Source organism: Onychostruthus taczanowskii, unplaced genomic scaffold (genome assembly GCF_017590055.1).
Source record: "Onychostruthus taczanowskii isolate IOZ18803 unplaced genomic scaffold, ASM1759005v1 scaffold3, whole genome shotgun sequence".
NCBI classification, from domain to species: domain Eukaryota; kingdom Metazoa; phylum Chordata; class Aves; order Passeriformes; family Passeridae; genus Onychostruthus; species Onychostruthus taczanowskii.
In genome coordinates, this window is record NW_024500349.1 from 23,117,087 (window position 1) to 23,140,148 (window position 23,062).

Below are 23,062 nucleotides of genomic sequence, written 5' to 3' on the forward strand. Positions count from 1 at the left end.
AGGTTGTTATTGTTTGCATAACCATTGCACATAAAAGGTTTTACAGCTTGAACAAATAACCCAAAATCGAACCAAACTGAAGGGAAAACAGAAGGGTCAGCCTCTGAAAGAGCTGAAGAACTGCACCAGATTTGAATTCAGGGTCCTGCTTCTCAGGTTGTCTCTGAAACTCCCAAGAGCACAAAGTCTGGGAGGATTCCAGCATCAGGAATTCCATTCATTCCGTGAGTTTTAATGCCTGGGGGTGAGCTGGTACCTGACCAAACCCGGAGCACAGGGCACCTCTGGGGACATCTCACTAGTCCTGACCAGGTCTCCCAGATCAGAGCTGTGCCCAGGGGAAAGGAGCCAGGTCAAGTGGGTCCCATGTGTGTTTTCTGCTGACCTAATCGCAGCTGGATACAACAAAACCCCGAACCAAAGTGAAATTTGTCACTCAGATATTTACAGTCTGGGCTTTTACACCTGAATTTGTCAGCCCTGAGCTCTGCTGCTGCTGAAGGACAGAAATAAGGCACTTTTGAGGGGAGTTTATCTGACTTCTTTCAGATGTTTTCATCAGGATTGTCTCCATCTTTCCATGGCTGGAAGTGATTAAACTCCCAACAACAGTTAAAAACCTGAGGAGCCAAATTAACACCTGTACCATGGTGCTCCACAGCTGAAAACCACAACCCCCATTTGAAAGAACACTTTTGACACAGCACCCACATCTTGCCCAGCCTGTAAAACACAGATGTGCTGCAGATCTTGCAGATCCTACCCCGTTTGCCACGCTCACAGGGCTTTGAGAGGGAATCTCAAATAACATTGTCTTGTGCCTGTGTTTAAGCAAACAAATCCCACCCAGAAGCCCAACAAAGAGGTTGTATAAAGGAGCAGTGCTCTCGTTTTATGTGGAGAAGGACTGATGGCTCCAGTAAAGTTGGAAGATTATCTGAAGATGCAAGCTGGGGTGCACTCTGATAACACTTCACTATTTACAGGCTGCCTCTTGACAGGGAGTGTGTTTGCTTTTGGGGCCACAGCTGAAGAAACACATGTAAATACTGGTTTTTATTGCAGGGCTCTTCTGCTGTCCAGGAATACAGCAAACCTTTAACAGCATGAAAGGCACAGGTGGCACACTGGGCAACGCTGGGTTTTGTTATCTTCCTCACCCCAAAAGATCTCTACTAAGATTAATTTCCCTGGAAATCAATGTGGGTGGCACGGAGACTGTCTGGCAATGAAACTCATCCTGCTTATTCTTAATGTGATGTTTGACTCTGGATCCAAATGGTTGCTCTAACACACAATCCTAATTATGTGCTCTGGAATAGTTTTGACCCGGTTCAGGAAAGGCCTGAAAAAGTCCCCAAAGAGGAAATAGTTTTAACAGACATTTAGCTTTCAGCACTAACTGTAACTTCCCCAACTTAACAGGATTTGAGTAAACTGTAATTTAGACATTGTAACCATCCCCAACTTCAATAGATTTGAGTAAACTGAAATCTGGACACTATAACCTCCTGAGTTTCAACAAGATTTAAGTAAACTGAAATCTAGACCAAGTCTGTAGTGATTTTTCCTTGATTGTGGATAATTTCTTAAAGTGAAACCTTAGCTGATTATAACTCTCAGAGATTCCTTGTTATCTTGGCATTGTTTAAAATCATTATGATTATTTTCTCACTTGTAAATACACTGAAAGACTGAATTTCATCTTGGACTTGATTACAGGCTTATATTTTGTAGTCATCCTTGATATTAACAATAACAGAAAGCCTTGGTTCGACCTGAGCATGGATAAATGGTAAAAGGAGAACTTCTTCAGTTTTACAAATTGCATCCGCATGTTTGATGTTTGTCCTGTGATCTCTCCCCTTTCTGCTGGAAAACTTTGATGAGAAGTGTGGAGCTTTGGTGCAGTGAGACTCCAGGGCCACATCATCGATCAGATATGCCTGGAACACACAAATAAACAAATGAAAATTGGTGAAGCTGCAGTTAAATGAGATGGGGATGACTCACTGCAGAGCGAGTCCAACCCACTCACCTCCCCAGACAGAGGGAGATGTGGCACAGCTGCCTAAATTCCCCCTCAGAGAACTATTCCCATTCAAGAGGGGACAGACACTGCAAGTTTTCTAGCCCAGCTGCTCTTAGCAATATTTTACAGTGAAAACACCTCTGTTATTGTTAGGTTGGATGTGACATACACACATGTGATTAGGGTTAAGAAGAAAAAAGTTTTATTTTGCGTACTTTTTAGCTTATATACTCTTAACAAAGCATGATCTTAAGTCATTAACTACATCACAATAACTTATTATATTCATTGCAATGCAATTAACATCAATATAATTGGCAAAAGTTTTGCAGAAATTTAATAAGGCACCTATACACATCTGCTTATGCACGTAGCCTGGCTTACAAAAATGTTCATGTATCTGTTTTTGTGCTGGCTGCCTTGTCTTCTTCCTTGCTGTGGATACACTTGAAAATCATTAATTGTTATTACTTCTATTAACTCAGCTTTGCTTGCAGGCCAGCTGTCAAGCACCTCCATCACCCCCATTTCTCCTGGAAATCCTGTTGTGAATGCCTGAAGGTGACAGCACCTTAGTGGGGTCATGCTTTAAAAGTAATTGATATTACTGCCTCCAAAGAGCAAAAATCCCCTAAGCACATTCCCTGATGCTTGGTGCTGCCCTCAGCATTGGCACTGGGATAATTTTTGTCACTCTTGTGCCAAGAATGACACAGGAATGGGCAGGAGGCAATATTGCAGAAAGAGCAAAAGAAGATTTATTCAAGAAAACGGCGCGGTTTTTATAGAGTGATACAATCTATTTGACTGGCTAGTTAACAAAAACACCTTCCTCATACACCATCTTTGAGAAGAACAGAAAGATGAAGTAGAAAAACACCACCTGCAGATTGTTTATACTTATGTGATAACTTATCACATCCTTACAACTCCCTAAAAATTCTCACAAGCCGCTGTGAGAAACACTTTGCCGTTCCTCTCTCTCTGTCCCGTGGCATCCACAATTTTCCCTCTGCCAGGTGCACAGAGCCCAGCTCTCAGGCTGCCTCTGGCTGGAGATAACTCAGTGCACAGATGCCACTCCCTCCCTGCGTGGAGCTGTGGAGCAGGAGTGGTTGCTCTTTGCCACCCCCAGCCAAAGTTCTTGTTTGCTGACCCAAAAGCGCGCGAGGGCAGCGGCACAAACGCGAAAATCTGCCCTGCTCCGAGGGGATTGAGGGAGCCAGGGGGTGAGCACGGGGGAGAAGACGCTGTAAAAACACAGAGGGCTGAGTGTAAATAGAGAGATAAGGGAGGAGATTGATGTTACAAATGCCAAGGGTCATATTTTCTGTTAAAACAAATAAAGCTTCGCTGAGCCCCGGTGAACTTGGCTGGGGCTGTGCCAAGCCTTTGATACGTGAGGAGCGAGTTCAAGGCAGCACCTTGGAGGTAAAATCCAGTCCCAAGCTCTCGTGCCCTTCAGAAAGGTCATTCACCTCTCTGTGAAATCCCTTTCAGAGGCACCAGGCAACACAGGAGGCACCGCCACAGAGCCTGCATGTCAGGAAAGCTCAATAAATTCAATTATCTTCCCTAAAAGCCTAATGCTTCACTTCCTCAATGATTGCCTATGTTATGGCATCCCCTTGGATAATGTTTAGCTCTCCTTGGGAAGCATGTTTTCATATGTCTGATTTTCTTTTTTTTTTTTCTAAATGACTACAGCAGCATCCACAGTTTAAAAATCTCTTTTTTTCCTTGAAAAATGGAGTGCCAAACTTCCCAGAGAGACTCACAACTCACAGGTATCAGAGTAATGCCACACACTTCAGCTCCTTCACTCATCCAGCTCTGATACAGAAAAGGAGAAAGGGACTTTTTTGGGATATTTTGTTGTTGTCATTTGCGCAGCCAGAAATTGAAGGGAAGCATGGAAAATCAGTCGTTGTCAATCCTGTTAAATCTAACACGATTTAGTCTGGATTAGGAGAGGGTTTCCCTGCTTTGTACAGTCAGACTGGCAGATTGTGGGCATGAAACTGTCTTTTGCTTACAAAGAAAGAAGAGTTATGAGGGAAAGGGAAAAAAAAAAAACACATCAAAATTATCTGGAAAATTACATTTATGTGCTACAAATTCTTCCCAGACAGCATTAATTCAGGAGAATGTGCTGTCATTTCTTATTCCCCCCAAGAAACAGAGTTTTATTTTTCATGTGTGTTGAAAGGACTTAGAACATAACACTTCCCTCCATTAGTGGATGTAATGTTTTGCTGACATATAGTGAGGATGCTTAATTTGCTTGCACAAATCTATCCTGGAGGCAGCAGACATGTAAGGAATGCATCAGGCAAGGGAATGAAATAAGCAGCACAAACCCTGGGATATTCATCAGTTCAAGCAAGAGAAATGAACTGCAGCAGGCAGAAAGGCTTGCTTTAAATCTGATTCATAAAACGGAGGGCTGGAGGAAGAACTTCCAACCCTAATACCTGCTTGGATTCTTTCTCTCTGAGAGATTATAGCTGAGTGAAAAGGGAAAAGCAGGGCTGCTCTCGTTTCTTAGTGCAAGGAGGATTCTAAAGAGCAGGTTTGAGCAGGAAACAAGGGATATCCCAGCTAAACAAGCAGGAGGAAAATCAATAATCTTACAAGGAGTGTTCACTGACTGCCAAAAGCACAAGCAGGCAGAGGCAGAAATTGATTCTTTACAGTGCCATTGGTTTGTTTGGGGTGTGGGAGAATGAGCTCACAGGGGAGCCCTGAGACAGGCAGATACCTTCCCTCTATCCACACACAGAGCCTCTGACTTAATCTTTGTCCTGTGGAAACAACCAGATTCCAGGTGATAGACAACCAGCAAGTTTCAGGCTCAGGTGTTTTCCTACCAAGCTGCAAAAAAAAAACCCTCAGTCTGAGGGGAAGAGGGGGTTTTATTCCCTTCTTCATCACCATGTTTGAGCCCTAGCTTGTGATTTTTGTGGGGTTTTTTTTCCTGACTGATGCCTGCAGGAACAATCTGGCATGGTCCAGGCATGGGGCAGGGCTGCCCAGCCCTGTGTGAGAGCAACTGGCTTGGACAGAGCTGAACAGACCAAGGCTGCTGTCTGCTGAGATGAAAGATCTCCTTCTCTGCAGGAAAGACAGGAAAGGAGCCTGAGCTTGCTGCTCATTTCACAAGAGGAGTAGAAAAGAAAAGAGAAAAACTCACAGGAGCTCTTGTGACTGATGAATCCCAAAGAGTGTCGTAGTGGATGTCCAGTGCTTTGGATCTCAGCTGCACCTTTCATTTGGCTTAGAAAAGAGAAAGTAACAACTCAGCCCAGCAGGTGTGAAAAACAGGATCATGCTCCACAGTGTGGCCAAAAATGCTTTGCTGAGCATTTTCTCTGTTATTCCACCTTCTTCCCAGCATTTGGCTCTGCAGAGATGAGAGCCACTGTCCCCAGGGCTCTTTGCACCCCTCAGGACTCCAGCAGCCCCAGAGCACAAACCAGCTGGATGGATCAGGCAGATCCTCATTAGCAGCACAAATTCAATGAACATGCTGATTTCTGAAATGTGGGCTTCCCTCTTTAACCCTTTCCTGAAATGAATGTGGCAGCTCAGTCTTCTCAAAACTGGTTTCAGTAAATCAGGCACATCCAGTCTCAGAGGTTCTGGAGGATTTTGTCCGTGGTGAAGCCAAGGGTGGATGGATAAGAGATAGGATCTTGGAGAGCAATAGATTTACAGAATCTTGGAATTTTTAGCTTGGCAAAGACCTCCAAGATCAAGTCCAGCCATTAACCCTGCACTACCAAGTCCACCAACAAACCATGTCCCTGAGTGCCACCAGCAAGTCCAAGCAGACACCTGGGGACGAGCCCTGAATTTTTTATTCACTGTTTATTGCACTTGTCAGTTTATACCAAGCCTCAAGACATTTATCACAAAAATTACTGAGATTCTAGAAATTCCTCTTTCCAGCTGCTGAGCTCCTAAAAACAGTTCATTATTTTAACAACAGAGATTCTCCTCACCCAGTCAGAAGAAAGTGGGGCTCGTTCTGTGGACATCAGCAGCCAATCCTCTCCGTGCAGAGCAGCTCCGTGATGCATTTGACCAGGCTCTGTAAAATGTTCCATTTCCTGCCTCCTCCACAAAAGCATCAGCTGTGTCACATCCTCTGATGATAAGGTGGAGGCTTTATCTCCCTCTCTAGAGCGTGTTTTAGCCCAAGCTTTTATTTAGCTTGTGTAATCTCTGGTGTCAATCACCGCGTTGGTTTCCCTGCTTCTTGTGCCTTCTTCTGCTGCCAAACCACTCTCAGTGAGCGTTAGAGGAGATAAAAATCTCTCAGTAGCAAGGGTGAAATGTTTCTTCGTGGTGACCACGACCTGGGACAGAACCTGCCTGTGCTGGGCACTGTGATTTTAAGAAATGTGGTTGTAGCCATGCTGAGAACTGTGCTGGGAACTGTGATTTTAAGAAATGTGGTTGTAGCCATGCTGAGAACTGTGCTGGGCAGCTTTGTGTCCTCACAACCTCCTGGCCACCTGCTCTGTCCTCCTTGGCTCTGCAGAGCCCCAAGGAGAAAGGAGGGAGAGGTGCCCTGTTCCCCTGTGCCTTGGGCACGTGCTGTGCCCTGGAGCAGCTCTGCAATGTTCCCAGTGTAAACAGCTCTGCTTTCATAATGCACGGTTTGCTACTCACCTGAATTCATTCCATCCCTGCCATCCCAAGCCTGGAGAAAGTTCTTGCTTGTTAGTTTGTTTGCACAGCTTTTTTTAATTTGATTTGTTCTTCCTGAGCCTGAAGATTTTCTCTTTTTCTGCCCAAGTGCAAGTAAGATTATTATTATTTTTTTTAATTATTTTTAAGAAAACTGTTTTATCCAAGCATTTTGTGAGTGGATAGTCCCCTGTGGATATGTAATAGTAATTGCAAAGCTTATTTTTTTCTGCTCCCAGTGGCTTTGATTGTGTGAAAATAAATGTTGAGTACTATGAAGCAATTAATCCTCAGCTCTCCTGGGAGCTGGGTAGGTAATTATTGCTATCTTTAGCTTACAAAGTGAGGTGAGCATCAGCAACTGGATAATTTGCCCTTGCCCCAGAGACCAAGGACAAGATTTTAGCCCACTTGTATCAGGTAGATCCTTTTAATTGAAAAATCCCACTCCTGCTCCTCAGATATTTCATCTTCTGCACTGACATATCCACCTCTGGTGCCCTCACAGCTTTAGTCATTAAACAGGTGGAGATTTCCAGGAGAACTTCACTGGAAAACTTCTGGGGACAGCTGAGGACAGAAAGAGAAGAAAGTCTGAGCTTTCAGCCCTGCTGGGTTGTGGTCAACTCACTTCAGATTTTCCCTAGGGCCACTCTGGTGTTTCCACCCCACGCTGAATAAAATAAGGGGCTTTAAACCACAGGAAAGCCCCAATTGTTTGTGCTTCTTTTTGCAAATAATGAAGTCCTGTAGGTGGATGGAATGGTCCTGTTTGCAAAACACCACAGCCAGTGTTTGCCTGCCTCTAATCCCCAGTGCAAATAATGCACAGGAATTCATTCTGCGGCTTGTTGATGGGATGTGATGCTATTGCTGTGTTCAAATAAAGTCAGCCAGAGGAAAGCAGAACAGATGCATTGTGTTGGCTTTGGAGAGGAAGCTAAATGGGGAACAGGGCACAGAACACCAAATCCAGCCTGCAGCAAACTGCTGCATGAATCAGCCCTCAAATATTGTCCTTCTAGACACCACTGCTGTTAGTCTTTGCATTTCTGATTGCCAGAGGCACACAGGGAAAAAAAAAAATTTAAAAAAAAAAAAAAACAGGGGACAAAAAGAAAAAAAAAAAAAAAAAAAAAAAAAAAAAAAAAAAAAAAAAAAAAAAAAAAAAACCACATAAAACCCCAAACCACCACGGGCAGGAAACAAAGTAGTTGCTTTTATTTACCTCTGCATTAGTGTCCACCAAAATTTCTTACATTTGAATGACATTTCCCCAAGCAACCCTCTGAGAGATAAGTCATTTTGTGAAGGATTCTACCACAGCAGAAATGTTAATTACCTTTGAGGGAGAGGGTTAAATAATGAAGAAAGGCAGGCCCAGAGAAGATGTACCAGCCCAAGACAGCGATCACTGAGGTAACTGTTGATGTGAAGAGGAATTAGATCAAGACTTTCTCAAATTGTTCACAGATGAGATTAAGGAAAAAAAAATCACTTTCTAGGCTGCATTATCAACTTATTAGCTGAGACGCTGTCCAACACCAAGCAGCTGTCACCTTCCAGCTTCCCCTCACAGCCCCAAAACTTAGGAAAATCTTTTGCAGGGAGGTGTTGGATGGACTCACAGTGAGGTGAGCACCAAGCTCCCACCAGCAGAGAGGAAATGGAAGCTGAACTGCAGCAGCTCAAAACAGAGCCATGCTTTGGGGGAAATACATCTTGGAATGGGAATACCTGAGTAATTCAGCTGGGAGTTCTCCTGTTCCCACCCACCCAATGCAAAAATGAGGGTTTAAACCACGACCAGCACTAGGCCGTGCCGTAAACCTGACATCTTGAATTGTTCAGGCACCCATTTTTGTTTTAAAGAGGATACACAGGGATAAGAAGAGGGCAAAAAAAGATGCCAAAAGCTCCAGAGAGTTTGGGACTTTTCAGTCTGCACTGACACAGAGCCTTTAGCCACGTGGAGAAGGGAATGTGATTTCACTGCCACAGTGAAAGATCTGGGGGCATGGGATGAAATGAGCAGGAGGTGGGCTCAAATCAAGAAAGTAGATTTCTCCCAGTGCTGTGGAGTTCACTTGTAAAAAATGATCAGATTTTTTTTAGAGAGTTATCTGAATTTGGAGAAGAATTGATGAGAAGAACATGAGTTTTCCCTCTTTTGTCTTGCACCTGGCCAGAGAAAGGCATGACAAAAGAATGATGTCTGGAGGGAGGCAGAGGTCCCACAGCCTGATGTTGTTTCAGTGTGGAGGAGGACTAAAATATTTATTTTACCTGTTGTATTCACTGTAAATTCTCACTGAAAGGACCCTAGCCCCTCATTAATGCTCATTTGCATATTAACTTCCACACCCTTAAGGATGCAAATGATGATACACCGTGCCTCACATGCAGACAACAAAACCCCACCTGTAACACATGGTCCAACCCTTTGGCAAGGCCAAAAATTATAGTACAGGAGGAGTCTGGATAAAATTAAATATGAAGGAAAAAGGAAAAAAAGGAAGGGGAAAATAGCTGTTTGCTCAGGGCTGTTTCTCTCCTCCTTCACTGAATGGAACCAGATTTATGGTGTTGTAAATGAACTATTTGTGAATCTGTGGAAGCTCTTGTTGAACACGACCAGACTTGAGAGCTGAATTGGTTTTAATCAAGAATTAAACCCAGCCCTTCTGATCCCTGAGGACCAGCAGCATCACAAGAGGATTATTTCCTGCCAAAATTCCATACCCTCAACGCAGCAAACCTGCTGGACCTCGATCCAGCACAGTCCACGGGGCAAAATGTGCTTCAGACTTTTCCTGTAAAATCCCAAACCCTCCAGATTTACTCTCTGCAAAGAACCCAAAAAGCAGCACCTGCCAATACCTCGCTCCCCTCCTCCTTCCCCCCAAAATTTATCCTTAACAGGCTACTTGAAAGCATTCGGGCTGCATTAATAAATTAAATAAGGAAACCCAAAGTGGCTGTAATTAGTGGGGGGATGCAGTGACCAGCTAATCAGCTCTACCCAGTTATTTTAGGATCCAAACTGAGCTTTATATAGCTTTATAAACCTCTGTACAACTAATTGAGGTAATTAACATCTTGTCCCTCTTTTTATACTGGCAATTATAGGCCACCATCAGACCTATGATGAGAAACAAGGGAGAGGATGGGGATTTTTCGTATCAAATGAAAAAAAAAAAGCACAAAAAGGGGGAAAATATTTACAATGCCAATAAATTCACATCTTTTCAGAAAAGTGGGGGGAAAAGACACTAATTTTTTTTTTCTTTCCCTTTGCAGGTTAACTTTAAAAAATCGATGGTTTAGTGATCTGCTAACAAGAGTTAAAGACTGGATATAACTTTGGATTTTTAGCCATTAAGCCTTTTCCCTAAAAATAGCTTTTTTTTTTGGTTGTTTCAGTAAATTGAAGAGTCTGGAATTAGGGAGCTGTCTCCAGGGCCTCCAAAATATGAAGATTTTATTTTCTTTCCTTGAGGATTTTGGTTTTTTTCAGCAGGTGCTTTACAAAACAACAAGTCTGTCCATCTGTTGGAGCCTGAAAATCTAGTGGGGCTGGGGGGAAAGGAACAGCAAGGAGGGTATTATTTTTCTTACTTTTACCTTTATTTATAAGGTTTATTTGGCTTTCTACACTAAAGCAAGCTTAGACCTGAGGGTTGTCTTGAATTGAAAGGAGCATTGCCCTTAATATTAAATGAAATGCTGTGCAGTGTGCTGGAAAGGGGAAGGATTTCCACATTTTTATTTTAAAAAATGAAGGTCAGCCTGGTCTTGAGCTGTTCCTCCAATCTGAGGAATCCAGGAATTCCAAGTCAGTGACCTACAACATGAAATTCTTCTGCCTTTTTCTGGGGAAAATATACATACAGATCACTGAACTGGGATTTTTGGCCCATTTAACCAGTTCTTACGAAGCAGTTATTTCAGAGGAAGCCAAATGCCTCAATCATTCATTCCTTTCCCTTTCCAGCAGTCCTGGGTCACATTCCCAGAAGGGGAAGGGGAAGGGGAAGGGGAAGGACAGGACAGGACAGGACAGGACAGGACAGGAAAGGAAAGGAAAGGAAAGGAAAGGAAAGGAAAGGAAAGGAAAGGAAAGGAAAGGAAAGGAAAGGAAAGGAAAGGAAAGGAAATAAATAGGGGGAAATAGAGAAGAAGGAGGAAATAGGAAAGAAAGAGAAAAGACAGAAGGGGGGAAAAGAAAAAGATAAAAAGGGAGACCAAGTAAAAAGGGAAGAGAGAGGAAAGGGGGAAATAGTGAAAAGGAAATGTGGGAAATCGGAGAGAAAGGGGGAAGAGATGAGGGAAAGGGAAAAATAAAAAATAGGAAATAAAAAGAAAAAAGAGAAAGGAAAAAGATAAAGGGGAGGGAAGGAAGGAAGAGGGGAACGAGAAGGGGGAAAGAGGAAAGGAAGGGCAAGAAGGAAAAAAGGGGGAAAGAAGAGGAAAAAAGCAGGGAAGGGACATTTAATAAAGGTGAAGGAAAGCCGGGTGAGAAGGAAGGAGAAGGAAGGAGCCGGGGCTCGGGGCAGCGCCGCTGCCGCACCTGGGGCGGGCGGGGGCGGTGCCGGGGGCGGCGCGGGCTCGGAGCCGCTGCCTCCTCCTCCTCCTCCTCCTCCTCCTCCTCCTCCTTCCTCCTGCTGCCGTGCCTCCTCGTCCTCCTCCTCCAGCCGCTGCCGTGCCCGCTGGATGCGCCGGGAGCCGGAGCGGGGCTGCGGGGCCGGGGCAGGATGCGGGGCTCGGTGCTGCGCCGCGCCGTGCCGCTGCTCGGCTGCCTGCTGGCCGCGGTGAGTGAGCGGGCATTGCCGCACGCCTCGGGCAAACTTCGGGCAACTTCGGCACGGTCTGCTCCTTCCCCTGCGAGACGGGAGTGCGGGGAATAGCGAGCGCTCGGTTGGGGTTTAGGGTCAGGTGCGCGTTCCCCTGGCGGGTGAGAGGATCTCTTTGAGCCGGAGGGATTCCCTGCGGGATTTTAGCGTTTTGTTCCGCAAGCGGCTCCGGGTTTCGCTGTCGTTCAGGTTCGCTTTGGTTTCTGTTCGGGAGCTCGGTGACTGCTCGCCGCACACCTGGGGATAACGGGATGAGCTTTCCCCGAGGGGCTCTGGGATGGGCTCTCCCTGCAGCTGCCCAGAAGTTGGGCAAAGCGCCGCTTTCCAGCGCTCCGGAGCCGGGGATGTGTCCGGGCTGCCGGGTCCCTGCCGGGTGTGATGTCCGTGCTGGCTCGGGGCAGGCTGAGCAAAGGGGGTTTGCTTCTCCTGGAGCTGGGTCAGCCCCGCACAGAGTCACACGTGCGAGCGCAGCTGATCCTCCGTGCCAGCGGGCACAGGACACGGCTTCTGCACGCTTCGCTGAGCTCCCCGCTCCAGGGAAAGGTGTCCCTGCCCGTGGCACGGGGTGGAACCGGAGCATCTTCAAGGTCCTTTCCATCCCAGACCATTCAGGGAGTCTGCAATTCCCTGATTTCGCTTTGTTCTCACGGCTCGTTTCCTCACAGCGTTTGATTTAGAACGAGACTGGTTTTAATTTAGCAGCCTGGGGTTGGGGGGAGATTTGGTGCTGGCTGTGGCTGAGTTTCCCTCTCACTTGTAAGCTGCTCCCACAGCTGTTTTCTCTCGGGAAGGTGAGGCTGCCTCCCCAGCATCCCGTAGAGCTGGGTGAGGTTGCCCACCACAATTGGGTTGTACCGTCCATTGCAAGTCACCTGTGTTTGATTTGCTGGGCTGGTGACAGTGCTTGTGGTCACAGAACCATCACAGAATTGTAGAATGGCTGGAAATAAATAGCATCTGATTCCAAAGCCCTGTGGACAGGGCAGCTTTCAGTAGACCAGTTGCTCAGAGCATCATCCAGCCTGGTCTTAAAGCAGAGTCAGACCAAGCAAGCTGAGCCTCAGAGAGTGGAAGTTAACCCAGATGTGTCAGTGCATCACTTGTCTCCCTTTCCTTCTCCCCTTTCTTCTCTCCATGTCCCACAAGGAATGAAACAAATGGATTTCATTGTAATTTTTTTTGGCTGTCACCATGAGCCACCCACCCAACTGCATCGCCAAAGACTTTCTTAGAGGATGAACAGGTTGGGAAAATGGATTAAAGTACAGAAAAAAAGGACAAGGCAATCAGTTATTGGGATTCTACAGAGCTTGCTTTAGGGAAGATCCAAAATAGCCCAAGTGTCCAGGGCTGGAGCTGGGGAAAGGAGAAGGGGGCAGTGTTCTCATCAGCTGCTGGAGCTGCTCCAGCTCTTGCTTCCACTGAAGCCCTTGGCAAAATTCCCGTTTCTTTAAAGATTGTTGGCATGAAGGGCTCCTGTGGGGCCAGATCCTGCAGAGGGTGAGGTCCCAGGGCTGCTGAAGCTCACTCTGCAAGGGGTGGCAGGATCAGGCTGTGGGTGATGCTCTTGGGCTGCCATCAATAAGCACAAATCCCTAAAGCTTTGGGGCAGCACAAGACCGGGTGCAATCCTGTAACTGCTTCCTTTCCAGCCCTTTTATTATTCTGTTGTTGTTGTTGTTAATGTTCCTGGGATCTGGTTCACGCTGGTGGGTTAAAAAGATTCACATGCTCCTTATCAGCACCGATCTGCAAGGTGACTAATACTGAACTGCCTCAGTGCTGGAGAAAATTCCTGGTTTGTTTCTCAGCTTAAACCTGGGATTTGGTGCTGATTTTTAAACAAAAGTAGCTCTGCAGTCATAACCTGACTCTGTGATGGCTCAGCAGAGCTTGATTGGTTTGGGTTTGTTTCATATAATTTCTTATGATAATTATATTTGTACGTCCTTGGGGAAAAAACTCTGAACAAGTGGCTGATCAACAAGTTCAGCACCATAAAACTCTTGCAGCCATGTGGTTTCTAATTGCTGTTATAAACTTTCATCTCTCATTGTGCACGCTGTGGAGAAGAGGGAATCGGGCAGATCCCATTTGCTGAGGTCATCAAGCCATGCTCACCAAAGTCCTGCCCTCCTGCCAGGATCAGCTTGGAAAAGTTGGAATAAAAGTGTTAATGGTGGTGTGGATGTGGTGTAAATGCACAATAATCCCTTTTAGGTTCTTCTGTGTTGCTTTTAGGAGTGTAATTAAGATAATTTGGCCTGAAGAGCTACAAATTAGACACTTTTTTTTTCCCCAGTGTGTGTCTAGAACATGAGATGTGGATAATTTGAAGCAGTTGGTGGATTCCACATGTCTTCAGATTTCAAGCTCCTTGAATTAGCCAAATCTGCCCAGCTGGTGTAATTTGTGCTTTTCTTCAGAGCATTGCTCTGTTCCAGCCTTGAAGTAGGTTTGTGATAGAAAAGAATAAAACAACTCAGATCTGATTCTTCATCAGTCCGAGTGCAAATGCTGGAGATGTGATCAGTGTGGAAAATCAGTGAAATCTGAGCTCCACAGAAATCATAACAACCACTTCAGCTGTGTCTGTGCCTCTTTCCTCCTGTTATTGATTGAGAATCTGTGAAGTGACATAAATATACTTTAAACACAACAACCACAAATGGTTTTGGCCAAAAGACAAGGTTCTCACTGGGATCCTCCAGGCCAGTTCCTGCACCCAGCACAAAGATCCTTTAGCAATAACAACATGTGTTTAACAAAGGCCTTGCCACAAACCCTGAATTATCACTGGGTGTATGATTTATTCAATTTTTGCTTGTATAAATGCATGACTGACTTTATTCAGGAGAACCAGTTGCCCAACCCTGTGTCTAGGTAGCTCTGAAAGCCTCTCTGCCTCTTTCTATAAAGTTTTCAGAGAGGACACACAATCAGCAAGAATAATATTGTGGGAGCTCTTACTAAGGGCATAAAAAGGCAAAATTGTAAAATAGGTGGGGGGAACAGTATCTGAGGGGGAAAAACGTGCTAGAGGAAATACTTAAAGCTGTTTCAAGCTGTTTTTTACTCACCAGCAGACAGCAGGGGCATTCACAGCATCGTTATCACGCCCTCCCAGCTCCAGCAGGAAACTCCGGACAACCAGCCAGGAATTGGGATGGGCTGCAAGAGCAGCCGAGTCCACCAGGGTGGTACTTAAAAAGGGATTTTTACCAGACACTCAGCAGCAGGAGCCAGGTGGGACCATGGACAGGGAAAGCCACCCGGGCTGTGAATTTTGGGTGTGGAGGTGCATTTCCTCCGTTTTCATAACACTTTAAAAATCCTCTGGTTCCAACCCCTCAGTGAGAGGTGTGAGAGCCAGAGTGCTCCGGATAGAAATCCAAACTCAGGTGAGTTGCTTTTTATCCTGTGGTGGCTCCTGAGGCTGACAAAACATTTTGTTCTCGTTCTCAGTGTTTCACAGTGAATTTTTGAGTGGCTTTTTGTCTCTCACACTCGGCTTTCCAAGGAGGGATCGGGGCAGTCGGGGGATGCAGAACAGGGGGATGCTCTGCACGTTTGGCAAATTGCAAGTGGAGACTGAGTGAGAGGTGGGACCATGTCAGGAGAGAGGTGTTTCAGCTGCGAGGCTGCCTTAGAAATGGCAAACATGCAGAGTTTATATTCATTTTCAGGGGGGGAAAAAGGAGAAAAAAAAATAGAGAGGTTTTTGCCTTTACCAGATGGTCTCCAGCAGAAACAACTGGAGAGACTGGTGACTTGTCAAAACCAATCTTCCACATGATATGCTGATAGTCTGGGAGGACTGGGAATTTTCTGGTGTTTGGGCTAGAATGTAGACACAAATCTTTTGGAACAGAGGGAAGAGGGACAGGAGAGAGATCTCCCTGTTCAGCATCAAGTGTCCCATTTATTGGCAGCCTGGGGAAGGGAACCAGACACTGTGGAAAACGAGACCTGAGATTTGATGATCTTTTTTTAAGCCAGACCTGAGTGCACTTGGAGGAGATTTGTCACACCCTGAGTGGCTGAAATTCAGGAAAAGGCTGAGATTATCAGTGCAGAATAAAAAAATCTTAGGTTTTGGTGGGGAGCAGGATTCAACTGGGCTTTAGGAACTCAGGAGGTCATGCCCTGCCCTCAGACCAGGTCAGCACCAGCGTGGCAGTGTCACTTCTGTGCTGCTGTCACTTCCCCTGCTGCATCACCCTGCCTCAGGGGATGTGGATTTGTGGTTTTCCAATGCCTGGGAAAGGCTGTGGGATTAATATAGCCCCACTCCCTGCTTTCATCAGCTTTCTCTCTTCTGTGTTGGGAAGAAGAGGAAAGAGCTTTACGAGAATCAAAATCTAGGAATTGCAGCCAAGAAAAAATCCCAGGTCAGGGGACAAAAGGAGCTGGAGGTGACTGGAGAGCCCAGAGCAGGAGGGGCTGGAGCTGTGCCCAGCAGGATGGACAGACACACAGACTGGCCTGTGCCAAGGCAGGGGTTTGTCCTCCTGTGCTGCCCTGTGCAGGTTTCCCTCTGAGTGCAGCCACTCCCTCCCCTCCACGCTCCCAGATGTTCTCCAGAAGTCACAAGCTCCCACAGCTTCAGCTGGGTGGCACCTCAGCCAAGAGGGGAGACGATTTTACCTCTGAAAATGAAAACTCAGGAGGCTGCAGAGGCAGAAACCCCAAACATTTGGCTCCATGAGAGGGCCAGGGATGTGATGCCAACCTTCAGAGTGGCACCCACCCAGAGCTCCACAGCTCCTGCTATGGCTGGGCACAGCTGGAGAAGGCTGGTCCTCACCTGAGCAGCCTTTTTGTCACCATTCCTTTATACAGAATGAGCACCAGAGATTTCTCTGGGCTGATTCATCTCCCTGGGCACATCCTTCTCCTTTCCTGGGATTTTTTTCTCCTATTGAGGCTGGGATTGAAGGCACTTGAGATGATAGTTCATTATTTAGATATTTTTTTATTTAGATAATTTATTATTATCTAATCATTAGATTAGACTATTATTAGATAATAATTTATTATTGTTTTTATTTAGATGTTTATTATTTCTTATCTTTGTTACAGTCTCACAACAGTGAGTTTTGTAGTGTTGAACAAGGCACAAAATGGTTCACAATCTTTTGCTACAAGGTTTTTTTAGAGCTAAACTATTTAATTAAGAAATAACACTTAAATTATTTTCACTTAATAACTAACCTCTCAAAGTCTGCAATGTGGACTTTTCTGTTTAATTATAAAATACTACTCAAACTTATGAAGAAGAAGGTAAAGAAGAACAACTAGCTACTGCTTTAAAACTTCTATTTTTTCCCATATATATTGCTACATTCTGAAACTTTAAACTCTAAGTTTTCTATTTTGTGATATTACACACTTCTAATCAACTACCCACCTGTAATCTTAGTGTCATCAATCAATTTTGGAAGTTTTTTCCACGGCTTCAGGTCAAATGCAGTGTTCTCCTGGGGGTTCGAGTCTGTCAGTACAGAAACTCTAAAATTCTCAGTACCCAGAACTCTAACATGGGGAGAGTTCATTCATTAGCACTCAGGAAGTGCCTGGGGAAGGTTTTGAGGAGATTTTTGAAGAGGGGATGAGCTCCCAAAGCCATTGGATGCTCCTTGCATCATTATAAAACACATTTATTTGTTAAATGGGGCAATACCAGGCTACTTCAACACTGCTAGAAAACCTAAAAAGTTCCTGAAGATGTAAAAGAAAAGGTGCATGTTGAGGTTTTTTGGGGTTTTTTTTGGTAAGGGTTGGGTTTAAATGTGTGAGATGGTGCTTTTTGTGTGGATTTAGATGTTTATTGGTTTTTATTTCTATGATAGTTTCATTAATTGTGAGCTTTATAGTAGTTTTTTTTTAGTAAGTTAAAAAAATGAGCTGTGTTTTTAAATAAAGTTTTTTAAGGATAAATAGTTTAATTAAGAAATGCAACTTTCTGAGGATGAACCAGTGACTGATGAGGATATTGTTAACGCAGCACAAATATTTCCCACCCCAAAACTTCAGCTTTATCAGGAGCATCCCCTTGGCTGTGGCTTTGAACCAGCTCAGCCTCAAACAAACCCCAGCGAGGGGAGAGCCACAAATCCCTTCTGTTTAATAATTGCCAATCTGCACAAAAATAAATATTCCCTGTGAACAAGGCCTGACCTGCTGGGAGCGAGCAGGTGAGGTGAAGAGGAGCAAGCAGATGTGAGATTTCCTCGCCCTTCCAGCCCTTGCCTCTGCTATTTTTTGCCCCCAGTGCTGTGGGTGCCAGGCAGATGCACCTGGTGTCCCACCCTGGTGTCCTTGTTGGGTGGCATCAGCCCCCAGCTGGGTCATTTGGAGATGGTTGGTTTGTGGAGTGAATTTTGGGAGGTTTCTGTGAGCAGGGATGTGTGCTGTGGGTTGCTCAAGGCTGCAGAGCTCGCATTGGTGCTGCTCTACTGGCACTTTACTGGGGCAGATCTTATCTCCAGCACTGACTGTTACATATGTGTGTATATATATATATATATATAATATATAATTTCATGGTTTTATATCTATTTTTTATATATATGTATATTTATATACATATTTGTGTATGTGTATATATATGCCTATATATGTGTGTATATATATACATATATATGTGTATATATATTTATATGTATGTCTATATGCATATATACATGTATATGCATATATATGTTTATATGTGTGTCTATATTTATATGTATGTATATATATTTATATGTACATATAATTTTTTTTATTTGTATATATAAATATATATATACATATATATACACACACATATATATACATATATATCTATATATATACTTATATATATATATGTATGTATGTAGGATTTCCAGGCTGTAAAGTCCTGTTCCTCTACAGGAATTTTAGAGACCCTGTTGTATTTTAAATTACCACAGTCGCTTTTTCAGTCAGCTGCACCAGTGGACATTAACAGCTTTAAATTCCTCCATTAGTCACATTAGGTGGATTTCTCCCCCCACCAGGGAACTCCCTAACTCTCCATTTCACTGTTTGCATTGCTGGGAGCTGGAGAGTTACACTTCTGTAAATCTGCTTGCCATTTCAATTCCAGTGTTTGCGCAGAATTGTGATTATTTTCTAATTCAGAACCAAAGTTGGGTTATTTTTTGATGCGTTTCACTAACGAGCTGGGGGTGTGATGTGGTTTTGATAAACTCTGCTGGCTGTCATGGCCTGGCTCCATTAATTTGCATGGATTTAAAGTGGAGAAGAGGCCAAAAGAATTGAATAAAGAGATCCCAGCTCTGCTGAGCCACCATCCCCATGATCCTGTTATTTTTTCAGCAGTGGTGTTCCTTCTCCTGTATGAGCTCCACGGGTTTTTTCATCCTCATCCCTGTCATCTCGTCAAGAGGGATGGAGAAAAAAAAAAATCTATTTAAACACAATTCTTGTCTGGAGGGCAGAATATCAATACCTGGTGTCTCCTTTTGCAAGCTGAAATCCATTGGGTGTCTTTTGAAAAGACTTATTTGAGGCTCCAGCCTGGATCCTGTGTTTAACAGATGTTTCAATTAATCCCTGGTGATCTGGAACATCCCCACCAACATCTGAGCAGTGTCCCCAGGGCCCTCACAGATGTCCCTGGCTGTCACAGATGCTCAGCATGGGAGCTCCCTTGCAGGTGGGATTCTGACAGATCAGGACACCCCAGTTTTGGCATTTGGGGTGTCTGAGTGACCAGGATGGTCTGAGCTCCTGTGGGGTCAGCAGTGAGGGCAGGGTCAGTGCTGCTGACCGCTTCCAGACCTCTGGAGGGATAGAAAAATATCCCACATCATCCCTTTGAGAGAGAGAGAAGCCCCTGCAGATGCTCTGTGGGGTTGGAGGATGATCTTGAAGGTCCCTGTCAGCCCAAACCATTGTAGGATTCTGGGACTCAGTGATGCTGTGAACACCAAAATTAAAGTTACCTCATTCTGCACCTTGCACAGGTACAGTGGCACTTCATTCCTTTGGCAGACACCTCTCTTTGCAGATCTTTAGCCTCAAACTGGATTGTTGTGCTGTGTAAGAGTGAAAAAAACCGAAGGAAATTTCCTCCATGCTGAGCTCTTCCCTGCAGCCTGCTTTATTCCTTACCCAAGAACAGGTTTTATTTCATCTCTCCCAAGTGGCAGCTCAGACTTTGAGGAGCACACATCCCCTTGCCAGGCAGGAAGGAAATGAAATCAAATTAAATGCGCTGCTTGTGGTCACCACCACCCCTGAAAAAAAGCACATAACATACAACTCTGCACATCTGCACCAAAATGAAAAGCAGCCTCAAGGCTGACCCTCAGCATTTTTATGTACTCAGCTTGGGAATGGCCAGGATCCAAACCCTGCTGGGGATTACACTTCTGCCACCTTGATTTTGCCACATCCACCTCTCATTTTAAATGAATGTGGTGATTATTGTTATATCTTCTACCCCATCCATTTGTCAGGGGAGAGGGGAACTCGTTCATCCTGCACATGGCTGTGAGGCACACATGTACTTGCTTTTTTTAATTTTTATTTTTTTATTCTTTAAATTTTTTTTTTAATTTTTAAGTCACCTTTCACTGCCCTCAGGAGTTTCCTGAGTGGAGATTAAACCTGTGCCTTGTTTAAAGTGGCTAAAGTCACTTCATCCTCCTCACCATCAGTGGTTGGGCTCAGTCCTGAGCTGTGCCTGACATTTTTTGGCTGCTTTTTTTTTTCCTCCCTGTAATTCGGGATAATTCAGCAGGGAATGATGGGGCTGCTTTGCTCCCCTTGCTGAGCGTGTGCTGGGAGTTCTGTGGAGGGGTGATGGAGCTTTGGGATCCTCTCCCTGAGAGTTCCTGGGGTTTTCCTGTTGCCCTGGGGTCATTCCAAAGCAAAATGCAAACGGCAAAGAGTGAATTTACTTGTTTCTTTCCACATCTGCATCCATCTATTTTTTACCATCTTATCCTGCTTTTCAAGAAAAATTGGACTTTTCACTTGTTTTCTTCCACACCTCCATCCATCTATTGAGTTTTTTACCAATTTTATTCTGCTTTTTAAGAGCAATTAGGCTTTCACTTGTTTCCTTCCACATCTGCATCCATCTATTCTGTTTTTACCATTTTCATCCTGCTTTTTAGGGCTTTTCACTTGTTTCTTTCCCCACCTCCATCCATCTATTGGGTTTTTTACCATTTTCATCCTGCTTTTCAAGAACAATTGGACTTTTCCCTTGTCTCCTTCCACCTCTGCATCCATCTATTCTGTTTTTACCATTTTCCTCTTGCTTTTTAAGAACTATTGGGTTTTTCCAGCCCGTTTTCACAGCAGGAACAGGTTGGTTTTTTGCTTGACATCCTCAGAGGCAGAGGAAAAGGCTGCTGCTGAGAGAGCTCCCAGCTTTCCAGGGCACCAAGAGGAGGCCAAGCAGTACACCAGAAATTTCTGATGTGCTCAAGTGCTGACTGCAAGGCTGAGTGCATTTTTTTGGGGGGGATATGACATTAAACATGTCTGCATGTGGGTCTCAGCCATGCATTTAATCCCAGTGATCCCTCTCAAGGAAATTTTCCACCCCTTCTGCTCTTCTCTGCTCCCTGACTCTCCTTGGACAGTTTGTTTTTTTGCAGAGTTTCTCTGTGCAAATCTTTTTTTTACCTGCTGGAGGTGATGCTTTGTGGCTGGTACACAGGAATTGTTCAAACAGTTTTGTTTTCAGCAGCATCTCCAGCAAAATTAAGTTTTGTTCCTCCTTGCCCCTCTCTCTCCTCCCTTTCCAGGGAATTCACACAGCACAGGGTGTATCAAAGGCTTATCTTTATCTTTTTGTGTGCAATGCAGATGAGGAAAGGTTTTATCAAAAGAAATAACAGCTTCTATTGGAACAAAACGGATACTCATATATATATGTATATATATTTATGCTTATAAAAATGTGTTCTTTCAGGTATAGCAATACTTCCTGAGGGATAAAAGAGGAATAAAGGCATTGCTGTGGATTTAGCCTGAAAATCAGTGCTTACTAAGAAGGTAGAATACCTAGATTCATGTATGATCCAACTGTATTTTTATTTTTTTTTCTGTAAAACTATAAGTCTATCCGAGTTTTGGCTACCCAGATGCTAAAAGCATGCTTATTTTCTGTAAAAAGGATAAATGAGGGTGCAGAGTACTAAAATAACGGAGGGAACAATATAAAATATTGTCTATAGAAGCAAAAAAATCCATTATGAAATCAGAGTGCCGGTTGAGGAAGGTGTCCTGTGGCTAAACCATGGCTCCCATCCTTCATGACAGGCACAGATTTACAGCCAAGCTCCCAAATTGACATTCATTGCTCTTCTGGGCACTAAACCCCTCAAACTCCACGGAGATGTGGATTTTTATGTCATGCCACAATTTCCTTCCCACCTGCCTGCTCCATGCTGCCCCAGAGGTGATAAATCTTCACAGCCCCACCAAGGGCTGCTCCTGCCTGGCTGATTTAATCTCTGCAGGTGCTAATTGCTCTTTTTTGATTTTTATTTCTGTAATTAATGATCTTGACAGAACTCAGAACAGTTTTTTCAGACCCATGAAATGCTTAGCTGGAAGTTTGCTCGCTGTGTTCTAGGGGTAAAGAGAGTTAAAAGCTTTTTTCTGTCTCTGGCTGTGCTAGTCAGTCAAATAAAAAATACCTCGTGTCGTATATCAGCAATCAGTCATGGCTGGAAGAGCACTTAATAAAACCCTGCTTTGAGATGTTGCTTTTAGAGATCCATTCATCTTGGTCCCTACTTCTTTTAGAGATGGTCCATTGGTGTCTGCCAGAGGCTGAAGGTGCTCTGGAAGTGGGTGATCTCCACTATAATTAAATTTATACAGCATGAGGAAGGGGCTCCTGGTGTTACTATGTGTATTTGTGCCTTCCACCTCAGCTGTGGTTTTAATTTGAATCTTACAGACTTGGAGATATAATAATATTTTATATTTTTTTTTTATAATTTAAAAAAATTTTTGAAAATAATTTTATTATAAAAATTTGTGGAATAATTAATTAATAATAAGATTGATATAATTAATAATATAATTATTGTTTTTAATTAATAATATAATTACTTATGCAGTAATAATATTTATTATAATAATTTTTATTTTAAAATAGTTTATATTTATTAAACTAGTATAATATATAATATTTATTAATATAATAAATTATAATTATAATAAATAATAAATGATAATTATAATAAATAATAGGAACAACTATTAATATAACTATTAAAGTTTAAAAATTAAAGTTACCTCATTCTATTAAAACTATTAAAACAACTATTAAACTAAATATTAAGCAATTAAAATAAATATTTTTTATATTAAATAACAGGAACAACTTTTCTGTCTCCTTAAACTGTCTGCCAACACAGGGCTCCTATTTTAACCATACAGTTATTTATTTTCATTTTCTTAAAATCCCCCTTTTTACTGT

The 23,062-nt window shown here is 43.7% G+C and overlaps 1 protein-coding gene across 1 annotated transcript in view; it reads left to right on the forward strand.

Moving 5' to 3' along the window:
• The first annotated feature begins 11,437 nt into the window (after positions 1-11,437).
• LOC121338032 (vasoactive intestinal polypeptide receptor) overlaps positions 11,438-23,062 on the forward strand; it is a 105,234-nt gene continuing 93,609 nt past the window's right edge. Inside the window, exon 1 of the mRNA XM_041408575.1 lies at positions 11,438-11,538. Within this exon, the coding sequence (XP_041264509.1) occupies positions 11,482-11,538 (57 nt within the window). The 5' untranslated portion in view covers positions 11,438-11,481. The remainder of the gene's footprint in view (positions 11,539-23,062) is intronic.